The 14785-nt window shown below is 31.0% G+C and overlaps 1 protein-coding gene and 2 non-coding genes across 3 annotated transcripts in view; all 3 read right to left on the bottom strand.

Moving 5' to 3' along the window:
* Positions 1-14785, bottom strand: part of LOC127713052 (clustered mitochondria protein homolog) — a 44721-nt gene that overhangs the window by 7312 nt on the left and 22624 nt on the right. The window contains exons 17-33 of the mRNA XM_052219650.1: positions 13759-13837; positions 12249-12354; positions 11779-11869; positions 10916-11078; positions 10236-10363; positions 9806-9883; positions 8728-8798; positions 8349-8421; positions 7201-7362; positions 6480-6543; positions 5912-6002; positions 5278-5464; positions 4169-4360; positions 3745-3825; positions 3005-3130; positions 2448-2533; positions 1573-1702 (exon numbers count right to left, since the gene is read on the bottom strand). Of these exons, the coding sequence (XP_052075610.1) occupies positions 1573-1702; positions 2448-2533; positions 3005-3130; positions 3745-3825; positions 4169-4360; positions 5278-5464; positions 5912-6002; positions 6480-6543; positions 7201-7362; positions 8349-8421; positions 8728-8798; positions 9806-9883; positions 10236-10363; positions 10916-11078; positions 11779-11869; positions 12249-12354; positions 13759-13837 (1908 nt within the window). The remainder of the gene's footprint in view (positions 1-1572; positions 1703-2447; positions 2534-3004; positions 3131-3744; positions 3826-4168; positions 4361-5277; positions 5465-5911; positions 6003-6479; positions 6544-7200; positions 7363-8348; positions 8422-8727; positions 8799-9805; positions 9884-10235; positions 10364-10915; positions 11079-11778; positions 11870-12248; positions 12355-13758; positions 13838-14785) is intronic.
* Positions 6884-6957, bottom strand: LOC127713148 (small nucleolar RNA SNORD59). Its single transcript, XR_007987489.1, has one exon. It is a non-coding gene; the product is annotated as a small nucleolar RNA SNORD59 (small nucleolar RNA).
* On the bottom strand, positions 13454-13527 carry LOC127713149 (small nucleolar RNA SNORD59). The gene has a single exon (XR_007987490.1). It is a non-coding gene; the product is annotated as a small nucleolar RNA SNORD59 (small nucleolar RNA).

Here is a 14785-nt window from a genome sequence, read left to right as displayed (position 1 = left end):
GCGCAATATTGTGCTATTGGATATTTCTTGCTATTGCGCAATACTGTGCAATTGAAGATTTCTTGCTATTGCGCAATACTGTGCAATTGAAGATTTCTTGCAGTTGTGCAATACTGTGCAATTGAAAATTTCTTGCTATTGCACAATACTTATTATATAATAATTTACACATCCTGTTTGGTGTGTATCTCCTACCATATCATTATTATTTGCTTTTAAATATTAATCAGAAATAACCAACTTAAAATGGAAAATTTTAAAAGAAAAAAAAAAGGAAAAAAGAAAAAAAAAGAAAAAAAAAAATCCCCCCCCCCCCAAATTTTTTGAACCCCCTTATGATTCATCACCCCCAAACTCAATCCCAGCCTTCCCTTTGTGGTATGGTACCTTGCAGTACAATTTCAGAGAGATCCATACACTTGAACACAAGTTATTGTCTGGAAACTAGAAAAATGCTTATTTTTGGCCCCTTTTTGGCCCCCAATTCCTAAACGTTTCGGGCAATTACCCCCAAACTCAATTCCAGCTTTCCCTTTGTGATATGGAACCTTGTAGTACAATTTCAGAAATATCCAAACACTTACACACAAGTTATTGTCATGAAACTAGAAAAATGCTTGTTTTTTGCCCCTTTTTTGGCCCCTAATTCCTAAAATTTTGAGGCAATTACCCCCAAAATCAATTACAGCCTTCCCTTTGTGATATGGAACCTTGTGGTACAATGTCAGAGAGATCCATACACTTACACACAAGTTATTGTCTGTAAGTTACAAAAATGCTAATTTTTGGCCCCTTTTTGGCCCCTAATTCCTTAACTGTTGGTACCATAACCCCCAAAATCAATCCCCACCTTCCTTTCGTGGTATTGAACCTTATGGTAAAATTTCATGGAGATCCATTCACTTAAACTAAAGTTAGAGTGCGAAAACCAATGTGTCTTCGGACGACGCCGGACGACGCCAGACGACGACGACGCCAGACGACGACGACGACGACGACGACGCCAACGTCATACCAATATACGACCAAAAAATTTTCAATTTTTGCGGTCGTATGAAAAGACAAATAGGTGAGTTTGACTCAATAAAACTATACCGTTCTTTGCAGGACAACTTGTAAAAAATTCCAATCAACGTCCACCCCTGGTTTTTGGAGGGTTTTGTGTTGCTCAAGTCTTAGTTTTCTATGTTGCATTTTGTGGACTTGTTGGGTTTTTCATCATTTATTTCTCTCTCTTTTTTTAAGGCGTTGTCATTTTCACTTTGACTTTTGTGTTTTGAATATCCCCTTAGTATCTTCAGAGTGCTTACACTTAGATTAATTTTTAACAATTTAAGAGTAGTTCTTTGGTTAATGAGCTCTTCAATGAATAGTATCATCATACAAGATTGTCTTTCAGCAATAATGTTCCACTTGCAAGTTTTTGTTTTTAAATAATTCCATAAATATTTGAAATGATCAGAATGAACAGAGAGCTATCAACCTGTTACTTAATTCTGTTCAGATTAACTTCAATTATGTCTACTTTTTAATATATATGCATAGATTTATCTGACTAAATATGAACATTACCATATGTTTGTAGATGGTAAAAGCTTCTTTTTCACTTTGTAAAGCTGCCCTGAAATCTCCCCTACAGGAATGTGTCCTGGCTACCAAGTGGTAATTCATAGCAACCTTTAAACTTTTAGCACCATGGAATCTAGAGAGAATGAAATTTAATATAGAAATAATCAAAATCATATCTCAATTCGCTTATCTAAAGCTTAAGTTTGTTATGCTGTTATGAATTAAACCTGAAAGTTGATAATATCAGTCTCATTCTGAAAGCATTTCTCAGGTTTTTATAGATTCCCTTTTTCTTAGTTTTTCGACTGTCCTTGCATAGATTATTCTCATTATGGATTGATCCTCCTGTAGAACTTTTTTTTAATAGATATTACACTTTTCTTGTTTAAGATCTTCTTTGAAAGGTTGATCTTTGCTAGTTGAGGCAGGGTTATGCATGAGAAGATTAGGGAGACAACAGTATTGAACTTGAAGATTTTCTAGCATCAATTTGTAATTTGATGGTTGCAAATCTTCAATTACAATAATGTAATGTCTATTCTACTGCAACTGAAAAAAAAACCCATCTCTAAATCATACATTTTAAAATCAGTCCCAAAATGTCTCTTTCATGCACAATTTCAGACCATTAATTTGCGACATTACCAAATCAGTATGAACTTTACAAACAATTCTGTATTATATTATTCTTTCTTCTTCAATTTGATAAATCATACAATACTTTACTATCAAGTCAAGATTAGTAAGTCTATACACATTTTCTAATAAGTGAATTAAATCGACATACAATGTTAAGTGGAGACTTTAAAACTTCACACACTTGCAATATAACTATGTAGAATTATGATTATCAAATAAAAAAATCTATAAAAACTTACTTTGAGTTTATTTGCAGGGCATTCTCTAAGAATCTCAATGATAGTTCATACTCTTCTGCTGCATGTAAGATCAAACCTATATTACTCTGAAATCACAAAGTAGCAGGACTGAAAGACTTAAAAACTATAATTACCTAATATCTTTCTGTAAAGACTTTACTTTCAGTTCATATTTATCGAATTGTAAGAAGAGATAATAATAACTTGCAGTTCACAAATCATAGAAGGATTTTATTATAACAGGTACAAAATTTGAAGAAGTTCATGCTGTAAACCAGTTGATAAAGTTTTGTTTATGAAATGAATTATTTGGAATGAATATGTTGGTTAGAAAAAATATTGAAAAAAAATTGCAATTAATGACAGACTGTTGAAAATGTCTTATCTTGATAAATTTGGAATTTCATTTCACTCATATGTTTTTTTTCTTCTTCATAAATTGGTCAAGTATCAAATATGACCATTTCTGGATCCTTGCTGTACTCCCATTAAATGGGACAAATCATAAGATTGGTTTTCTATTAAGAAGCATGTTATTCCATTATACATGTACTTACATCTATAAGAGCTACTTCTGGATGATTGTCACCATGGCATAACAAGGCAAGATATCTTGTTCTGTACATCAATCGTAAGGCAATAGATACCTGACTGTTGGCAAAGCAGTACAAGGCAAGGTGTGCCTGAAACAGGTAATACATGTTTATATAAATGAACTCCTGACTGGTGGGAAAACTGTAAATGGAAAACTGTGTCAATAAGTGTAGAGATAAAAGGCAGCACCTAATGCTAAAATACATTCTAGACCCAACCACCCATATTTGTTTATTTTCATTTGCAATACAATTGTATTTTCTTTAACCCCTTTTAACCCCTTTTACCAAAAAAACAAAAAACAAAAAAACAAACAAACAAAAAAAGTTGTGTCCAACCGACTATATATTATTTCCTTGAATGACACTTATCTGGAACAGCTATTGCATATAATATGTCAGAAATGAAAAGGACTCACAATTACATTTTTTCCTAACCTCAAAGCTGATAATAAAAGTCATCAATCAATACAAAGCCATCTTTAACCCACAAACTAAATTTTGGCAATGGAAAGATGTAAATCCAGGGAAAATAAATAAAAATAGCTAAGTCAGTTCCTAAATAATACTTCAAAGTTCTAGAGAGGCTGAAGTAATTGATTCCAGATAATCTTAGTCAAATAAAACAATTATCTTGAAACATTTTTTTTTCAATTTCCATCATTGTCCATTGACTGAAGAATAAAATACTTTTGTAGACTTACATATTCTGTAATAGTATTTGGATGATCTATACCAAGTACTCTTTCACTCATTAGTACTGCTCTTTGTTGATACGACATGGCCTAAAACAAAAATTCACTTATTCATTTCTCTTGCCAACTCAAGATTAAACTTTAAAAAAGAAACACAGAAAGGTGATATTTATTGAAATTTGATCATTTTCTGATTTTATTTGAAACATGTTTCCTTCTTTCATTAGATATGCAAGTTACAAGCCACAAGTCACACTTTAGCACCTTTTTGAACTTTCTAAAATAATATTCAGCTATAATATAAATAACTCCAGCTTGTTCAGGTGTTTTAATAAAACATACAAACAAAACTTGTGTAGCTTATTAAAAGGTCAAAGGTGAAATTTTCTTTTTTTTTATTACACAATTTTTTCCCAAATACTGACACACTGACCTCTCCATATTCTCCCATTATATAATTAAGTCTGGCAAGCAATCGTAGACAGGCAGCAATCTCAGCATGCATGGGTCCATACACATTGTTCAGTAGGTTCAGAGCCTCACTGATCAGTTCATAACCTTCCCGTAACAATCCTTGTTGAATCTTTGTCTGTCCACTTGTGAAAAAGTGGTAAGCATCAGTGGCCTATAACAAATACAACAAATTATATGCAGTGCACACTGGTAAAAAAATATTCCTTCATCAATTTCATTCTTATTCTATGTACAATGATACATGATTTGTATATTGTATTATAAACTATGCCCAAATGATTCACGGTTTGAAAAAATTAAATAAAATTTTCATTTAGGCTGAATTAGATATTTTGTAAATTCTTTGAATTGACTGTAAACTGACAAAATGATTTGTAGAATTTGAGTTAAGGATGTTTGCGCCTCTTGTTTCTGAGTTTTTGCCAGATATTCAGAATCCTCTGGTTTTATCCATGTAGTGCCATCAAAAATTTTACCTGCTAACCCCTACTTTTCTTTTCATAATTTTATTACATATAGTTGAAAAAGCCATGTTTGAAAATCTTATCAAATCCTTGTTATTTTTTAATAGTTTTTGCAAGAAAAAAAGTGCCAATATTAAATGTATGAAAAATCTAGAGAATCATTTCCTGCCAAATTTTCTATAGCTTATATCTGAAAAACAAGCACATGGACCCTTTATCTTGTTTTAGCTTTTTTAATTCGTTTATTTGTGTGCTCTTAATTGTTATTTTGAAACAGAGTAGTGAACACCCTTAAAGATTCTATTTGTGTAATTTCTATTCAAATATTCTTATATTATAACTTATTTTCACAAGAATGATCATATACACACAAAAACGACATCACATGGATATTCCATTACATTAAATGAGACCTAATAGATGAACAATTTTAAATGCTAAATTTGTTTTCCACACTATACTATCATTGTGGAAAAGTTTTTTACAAACAGGGAGGTTACTCCATTTTATAAGTACATTCAAATTCTTGAAGCAATTAAAAATATCTTTATTCTATATGTTTAAACATTCTCAAACAATAATTCTCTAGGCTAAAACTACATACCTTAGGATGAACATTTTTAACAATAGGAAAGACATTGATTATATCATCTTCATAGAACACTTGTTTATTCTTGGCATCCAAATTATACTCCTTCAGTAAGATCTGAATTCCAACCTTCAGACAGAACTGTCTCAACAGGGATACCCTCTGTAAGTTATACCTTTCTAAGGCACTATCTATAGAATCACTGAAACGAAGAAAAAAAACATAATTTATGGCTTATAAACATAAAAAATAGTACTCGTCATAAAACTTACCAGTCTACTGTGAAATAATTATAATCTTAAACTTAATCTAACACAAGTTTGGGTTATTAACAGATGTAATAGTACTGATGGTAAAATTTACCAGTCTAATGTACAATGATAATAATCTTGAACTTCATTCAACATATGTTTGGGTTATTAACAGATGGAAAAGTACTGGTGATAATCTTGAACTTCATCTTACACGTTTGGGTTATAAACATATGGTATAACACGGATGACAAAACTTATTAAACTAATGTGTAAAAATAATCTTAAACTTCATCCAAAACATGTTTGGGTTATAAATAGATGGAATAGTACTGATGATAAGCTTGAACTTCTTCTAACACAAGTGTTGGTTATAAACAGATGTTATAGTTACTTACCAGTCTAATGTGTACTGGAAATAATCTTGAACTTCATCTGCCACTTTCTTCCAAACTGTTTTGGGTGTATCATTTACCCATTCTGTGTTATCTGATGTATAAAAATGACACAATAAATATATGACAAAACCTCAGACTTTCCATGTAAAAATAAGGTAAAAAGTGTTATATATCATTACAAATAATAAAAATCCATTATATGCCTGATCCTTCTATGGGCTTTCCAAGAAATGACATAGTTTGGAAGTGGTGGTCAGAAGGCACTTCTATAAAAATATTAAATAAGCGATGGGTAATTTTGGTTTTACCATAGAAAAAATTAAAGAAAAAGTACTTAAAATTTAAAACCAATTTTGGGACGTACAGATGGACAAAGGTAAACCTTAATGCCCCTCCGCTATGGCGGGGGAATAAAAATATAGGAATCAACAGTATCATTCTTTTAATGATTTTCCCTAGCAAGAATTGTTTCTACATATTTTTTTTTCACAAAAAAACATAGGAGTCTCTGTTTGTGTAAAGCAGGAAGTCCTACGACCAACAATGTAAATACTTTATCAAAACTTACCTATACTAACTAATACAGCTTTATTTTTTCTATTATTCTTTCTTCTGGCTTTCTTACTCTGCAACTTTAAACATACAAATCACAATTAATAAGAAATAAGATGCAACAAAATATTAAACATTTATCTTCTTTTAAATTACTCAACTCAACATACTAATGTTTTTTTTCTAAAGGATATTCCAGAAAAAAAGGAATAAGGGTTAGAGGTGATTTTTTATAATAATACATGGATGATGGGTAAGAACCCTATTCACTATATAAATATATATATATTTTTTTTTGAATTGCAAGGATGGTACATATATGTCTTGGAAAAGATGCCTTCCAACTCCCATTAAATCCCCTTTCATTTATGCTAATAGATTCAAACTGATCTCTTTTTTCAGATGTATCAAATATTTAGGTCCAATCAGAATCAAAATTGTCTTCATACCAACTCAGAAGAACGAAAGTCTTGATTTGTACTCATCATAATGGACCAATGAATTTTGATACCTTTTTATTATAAGCTGTATTTAATAAAATGTTTCCAGAATACAACAAAAACTTACCAATTGCCTAATGCTTGCAATAGTACCCATGGTTAGATATTATGCAAATGTAATGGTAGTTAATCAATCTGACTGCAAGACCTTTCATTATTTCATATTTTGCAGCTGAGAATATAGATATATTCTTGTTCAATATCAGGACTGTATATCTGATTATCAACTTTGCTTACCTCCTCAGCAGTTATCTGAGCATGTGGAGATGGGAAAGATCCCAGAAAACAGTTTAGAAAATGGCTGACAGCAGACGACAGACTCATCATGTCAACTCCCTGCATATAACTCTTAAACAAATGTTTAGCTGCCCTAGTAATTAATTCTGCTATAACAATATCCTGAAAATTTAATAAGTATTTTTAAATAAATATTTATTTTGTTTTAACCTACAATACAAATGTTCTTCTTAATTTGATCTGTAATTACCTTTGATTTTTGATTGGCTGTTAGCATCTTAATGCAACCATATAGGCTTCCTTAATGAATTGCATAACATGTTCCACTTCATGATTGTTATTGAAACAATGAAATTTTTCTTTAAAAACTTGTGATTTTCAATAAAATGTACAAAACGTAGAAGAATAAGAAATTGAGACTAAATATCTATGGCTTTATACTGCATATATACTGAAATGCAAGCCATACTTTTGGACTACAGGGAAAGAAAGTAAATATTCAAGTCCATTCAGAATTAAAACTGTCTTCAAAACAATTCAGAAGACATTTGGTTATTTGTACTCATCATAATGGACCACTGAACTTTGATACCATGGTATTCTAAGCACACATTTTAAATCAATGTCAACAGGAATGCTAAGCATACAGAATTGTAATTCAAAGTATCAGAAAACAGGAAGGTGTCTGACAGATTTAAAAAGAGCACTAACATTGCAACTGTTGAGCTACTGACCATAAATGAAGTCATTCTGACCAGTAGTTTCTGAGAAAAGTGATGAAAATTTTTCAGAAAATCGACATATTGAAAAATTCATAGTAACGGCAAACAGGAAAAAGGTATCTGATAGATTCAAAAAGTGTTCACATATAACAACTTTTAGAGAAGGGGTGGGATAAATAAATATCAACTCATCATTTGTTTAGGTTAAAAATTCATGTGTGTTCATTTTAGACAGGAATAAGATATCAACATATTAAGTATGGTCTTACTTTTAGATTCTTTATTTCATAGCCTCACACATGGTAGGTAAATTTGTGTATTTCATTTAATATCAATTTTCATAATAAATGTACATAAATTTCTATCAAATCTGAAAAATTAAATAAAATATATATCACTATATCAAGCCTTACTCCTTATACTTACATATACATATGAAACAGATGAGTATTTGGACATGACATCTGCAACTTTACCAAGGTATCTCATATTTATACCCCTACAAATAAATAATTTGTTAAAATTTAAATCTATATTTTCTGTCCAAGGGCAATAACTCCAATATATTTTGTGTTGTTCTTTTTAAACTTTTTGTTAACATTTTTAAAGAAATGTAGAGGCGACATCACTAACATTGCAATTTTCCATATAATATCTATTTTGTATTGCTGCAGGAACAAAAAGTCAGAAATTTAAATAGACAAAATGGTAGTTCACTACATATTATTCTTCTTTGATATCAAACTTTTTTAATATAAGAATATGACACTGCCCAACAATCTCTACATGTCAAGTTTTGACTTACTTGTTATGCATTGCTTCTGTCAAGGTCAGACCATCAATAGGTGAGGATGTATGATCCATACAATCATTCACCTGTAATTAATAGTATGTACTATTAAAACATAAATTGTACTTTTAACATTCAGAGAATTATTCAATGATATCAGAACACAAGTCCATTCAGAATAAAGAGATCATCAAGGCTCAGAAGAACGAAAGTCAATGATGTATTTTTCATCACTATGGACTTTTATATATTTGTATAAGGGCTATTCCATTAAAATGTATGTGGGAGTGTAGGAAAGGAAGTTTAATTATTGAATGTGGGTCATGGGTCTTTTTTCAGTAGGCCTCTATTACCATTATGCAAAATTATCTAAAAAATGGTTCTTGGTTGTAGGGATATTTTGAAAGTCCCTTCCTACCCTCCCACATACATTTTAATGGAATAGCCCTAAAAAGAAAGCTTTTCAATACTCAAGTACTGTACTCTGATTGTTAATTTTTAGAATATTTACAATGTCTTTTTGGCTTCATGTCCACAAATTTTAACTACAAAAGTATTGAACAGCAGTTTGGAAGTTGTGATTGTTGAAAATCATTAAGACTACTGCTCTAGTCAAAGTTAAGGACTATCTTGACCTCAAAATGTGTGTCAGAGCTAAATTCCTATTGTACTAATATATTTGCCATTGGATGACAAAAAAGCATCTACCAATCTTATATATTGTTAACCTTCATGTACCTCTCTAGATGAAGAACAGAAATTAAGGCACTATTTATTGGTTCCTTCTTAGTATTTCACCAGATTGTTTGCCTTGAATACATCCAAACTACAAAAATGTATGTTCATTCTATAAACTGTTTACAACTTATTTTCACAGGTACCGGTATTTTTTTTCTCACTTTTAGCCCTTTCTAGCCTACTTCACTATTTTCAAATTTACTTGGTGTAGTTGGTGTAGTTAAATAAGGAAAGGGGTTTTACATATTAAGGACGATGTAAATTTGCATTATTTTTCTACTCTGGAAAGTCGTGAAAATTGGTTTACAGTAATTTAAGATGGAGTTGACATCTGACAGCGCTTGAAACAACTTACCAATGAAGGAATCTGATGAAGCACTAAAAATTCAGCTGCATCTTTGACTAGTTTCTTTTCTTTCTTGAATGTCTCACCCTGTATAAAAAAAATAATATTTATTCACACTGATCAATAAAATATTTCTATCAATCACCTTATTTGAGACAAAAGATTCAAAGCCATAAAATCTGATCAACAAAATTACTAAACATTTCTATCAATCACCTAATTTGAAACAAAAGATTCAAAGCCATGAATTTAATTGCTCAATTTTCACATGGAAATTTTCTATGAAACCTTTTTTATAAAAAAAATGCATACCCTTGTTTAATCACCCCAGCAAGTAAAATATGAACAATAATCATCTTACACTAGCTATCAACCAATCAAAATCCAGGATCATTAAATAAGGTATAATTTATGTCGATGTTTCTTATCACTTATTTACCTCTGGTTCAGCATGTTTGACATGTGACTGGAAAACATCGGGGTTAAAGGTTATACTGAATTCTGTATCACTAAGAGAACCAACAGCTTGTGCAGCTTTCTTCACTATATCTTTACTATTTTCTTCAACTGAAAAAAAATCATTTTATTATGTTTATTTTCCATATTTTCAAACATGTCAATAGTTTCATTGTATCCACAACGCTAAAATTAGGGAAGGCACTTTCAAAATAGGATAACAATCTATTGGGGCTAATTCAGAATTTCACTTTCTCTGTACCACCCATAGTTGTTATTTCAAAGTGCCTTCCCTGGGTCCCATGTATTTTAATGGAACAGCCCTTATCTTAGATTTCACAAGGTTTGAGCACTGATAATATTTTAATATCAGAACACAAGTCCATTCAGAATAAGGAGATCATCAAGGATCAGAAGAACGAAAGTCATTTATGTATTTTTCATCACTATGGACTTATTGTTTTAAGAGCATGCAATCTATACTCTCATGATTTACTTTCAAAATATACATCACTTTATAATGTTCCTTATTAGAGCCTTAAAAACAATTTAATCTGGTGTGATCTTTATTCACGGTGATCAAAACGATTAAAAATATCAAGCCCAGTCCTGGACTTTAATTTTTGTTCATTTAGGTTTCAAAAATCTATAAATAAAACTTACATGTTTGCCCATCACCTGCAGTAAGAGCTTCTACTATTTTTTTGGCCTCATCAGTTTCTATATCTTCATCTTTGTCTTCTGAGTCACATGTCTCACTATGTCCATTCATCAAAGCCTTAGGTTCTATGGATTTCTCATCTTTTGTTTCTTCTTTCTTTGATTCCTAAGGAAAATACAAAATTTATTTAATAATTGTTTTCCAAGTTATTGGAATGAATTACACGAACTTTTTTTTTTTAATTAAAGTATTGAGCAATATTTTCAAAAGGATACACCAAAACTTTGTGATTATCTAACAACATTATAACCATTGATTTGATTTGATTTGATTTTTGGTGTTTTAACGCCACTTTTAAGCACCGCTTTTGGGCTATTTGTGGCGGCCAGTTTTTATTGGTGGAGGAAGCCGGAGTTCCCAGAGAAAACCACGACCTTCGATAGGAAAACTGACAATCCTAGTCGATTAAGATTGGAGTCGAGTGCACCCGCACGAGCGGGGTTCAAACTCACAACCTCAGTGTTGACTGGTTAGTGATTACAGCAGTAACTACTTAGACCACTCGGCCACCGAGGCCCCTATAACCATTGAATATTACTAAATAAAATGATGTTATTTTCATCAATTACATGTGAAACTGTACATTCAATTTTACATTCAAATTTTAACAAATTATGTATGAAAATGTATAAATAAACTCATCATAGATTCCACAATTGGAATTACATATGCCAGACGCGTGTTTCGTCAACAAAAGACTCATCAGTGATGCTCAAATAAAAAAAGTTAAAAAGGCCAAATAAAGTACGAAGTTGAAGAGCATTGAGGACCTAAAATTCCTAAAAGTTTTGCTACGGTAACTCACTGTTTGATCTTCTGCTTTTTTGTTTTGTCTCTGTAACTGAAGTTGCTGGAATTGGTAGGCTGCATGTCGTACAAAGGCTACATATCTAGTTCTATAAACAAAAAAATTATTGGTTAAAAGTATAAAATGCAAAATTATTTTATATAAACAAATAACAGTAATCTTTTTCAAACATCAAAATCAAGTATCCGTGAAAATACTGAATTCTAAGTATGTTTGAATTTTCATTAGAAGAGCGAAATCAGGGATATTTGTATTCCAGTATCTGTCATCAATAAATTCATTTAAAACTTCACAATTTTCACAAACTTCATAATAAACCAGCATTCTTCATCAAATCAATAAATACTCAATACTGTTATGAAGTCTATAGTTGCAAAGTTAAAGCATTTCTTCACATGAAATATCAACTTGATCAATATTAAAAATCATAAACTATAATTTCTGTGAATTTAGAAAAAAATACTTACTCTACAAATGTTTCTATTAATTCTTGTCGTAGACATGCTAATTTATGTCTGAACTGACGAGGGAATCCCATCTCCATCATTGTTTTACTTAATTCTTCATCTTCAACTGTAATACAAATACACCAGGTTATAATAAGAATATTAAAGAATATTATTAATTACAGATTATTATATTAACTAATAGTGTATTTGTCAATTTCTGATTTGATTCTGGTATTACACACTTATAACAGAGGTTGTTGCCCTTTGCAAAGTCTGGAAAAATTTCTTCAAAATGTGTGGGAACTTTTTCCTTAAATTGCAGGGATGTCTGCTATAAACTGTAGGAGGAATTGATTACACAAATTAGGTACCACCCCTCCTCCCCCTTTTCCCCTTTCACAATACTGCATGCTGTGGTGTTGACTTAGTCCAACCCCTTAATAACTTATGACAATAAAACTGGAATGCAATTCCATTCAGAATCAAAATGGTCTTCATAACAACTCAGTAGACATTTGGTTATTTGGACTTATCATAATGGACCTATGAACTATTGTTACCTTGGTATACTATGAACATGAAAATATGTGGATTCATTACTATTTGTAGGGTACTCATTTTCATGAATTTCTTTGGTACCTATACTAATGAATACTACTTTATATTTCTGTTGTTCTTTGTTCTGGCTTTCTTACTCTTCATTTTTAACATACAAATCACAATTAATGAGATATGAGTTGCAACTAAATATTTAATGTTTGTGTTCTTTTCAAATTCTATAGGCTGTTCCAGAAAAAAAGTTTGAGGATTTGAACGCACAATGCTTAATAAAACAAGGATACATCGTTCTTAACTGTTCAAAATACAAATTTCACCTTGCGTTTTTTTATAAAATTACAAGAGTAGCATGTCTTGTAAAATAAAGTTCCTTAAAACTACAACCCCCCTGGAATAGCCCCAATTCAAATTTGTAAGCTTGTTATCCACGTGTCAGGTTTTTTTTTAAACAAAACATTAAACATAAGGATCTTACAGTCATTCAGTCAATAAAAATGACAAAATTTCAGAAAGTTAACTATTTCAAAGGAACTTCTTCATAAATATTCTTTTAAACGTGTTATGGAGTTAAGTTGCTGTCTGGGGATATTTACATAATATCTCATTTCATTTAAGCTGACAACTTCACAAATTGTTCTTTTTTTAAGTTGCATTAAATATTTAGGTCCATTCAGAATCAAAATGGTCTTCATAACAACTCAGAAGAACGAAAGTCTTGATTTGTGCTCATCATAATGGACAAATGAATTATGTAACCTAGGCTTTCTATGTATATGAAAACATAAGCTGTAGATTCATTATTATTCGTGGATTTTATGGGGATAGGTGAACCATTAATTTAACTTTTCAACAAAATACAAATTTCATATAGGCCTGTATGTAGAATTTGTCAAAACCAAGAAGTAAAGGAATCAACAGTACATTTATATATGGATTTTTTTTTGTTGCTCAAAAACAAGTTAAGACTTACATTTAAGGTAGTTTGGATCTGGAGGAAAAGTTCTCAGCAAATCTAAAATATAATGTCGCTGGTCATTCCCAACTATACCCTGCAATCAAAACAAAAACATTTTCAACATAATTTCAGTAGAATAGAATTGTTAAAAAAAAAAATGTCTCTACTATTTACCAAGACATTCGCTGAAATTTAATTACAAATAAACTGTATAATTTTAATAACAGCTAGCTTTGAATATTTGTTTAAGTATAAGAAATGTATTTCTATGGGAGTTTCATTCATTAGACCATAAAAAAATGTCTGGTCTTTAGACAATATAGCTTGATGAAGGACAGCACATATTTCAAAAATAAAGATGTATATCGTTAAATCACAATCTAATCGCTCTTTTTTTGTCCCATTTCCGGGAAAAGAAATTGGTCAAAATATTCAAAACTGAAATACACATTAATCTTGACTACTATATAAACAAGAATGTGTCCATAGTACACGGATGCCCCACTCGCACTATCATTTTCTATGTTCAGTGGACTGTGATATTGGGGTCAAAACTCTAATTTGGCATTAAAATTAGAAAGATCATATCAAAGGGAACATGTGTACTAAGTTTCAAGTTGATTGGACTTCAACTTCATCAAAAACTACCTTGACCAATAACTTTAACCTGAAGTGGGACAGACAGACGGACGAACAAACAAACGAACGGACGCACAGACCAAAAAACATAATGCCCCTCTACTACCGTAAGTGAGGCATAAAAATGAGGCAAATATTGAGGTCCTTTCAGAATCAAATTGGTCTTCATAACTTTTCAGAAGAACGAAAGTCTTGATTTGTGCTCATCATAATGGACCAATAAATTATATTCTGGTATTCTATGTAAATAATTTTCAACAGAACTCCTCTTTTAGGTTCAGTTTCACAAAAAGTTACATTAACTTTGTGTGTATTCCTGGTAATATTAATTTTCACAATAAATGTATAAACATTTATGTCAAACATGGACAATACAAACAAGAGTCTGTGTTCATTATACACC

The sequence above is a fragment of the Mytilus californianus genome, unplaced genomic scaffold (genome assembly GCF_021869535.1).
Source record: "Mytilus californianus isolate M0D057914Y unplaced genomic scaffold, xbMytCali1.0.p SCAF_8, whole genome shotgun sequence".
Classification (NCBI taxonomy): domain Eukaryota; kingdom Metazoa; phylum Mollusca; class Bivalvia; order Mytilida; family Mytilidae; genus Mytilus; species Mytilus californianus.
Note: the sequence above shows the minus strand (reverse complement) of the source record. Positions and strands in the feature narration are given on the sequence as shown.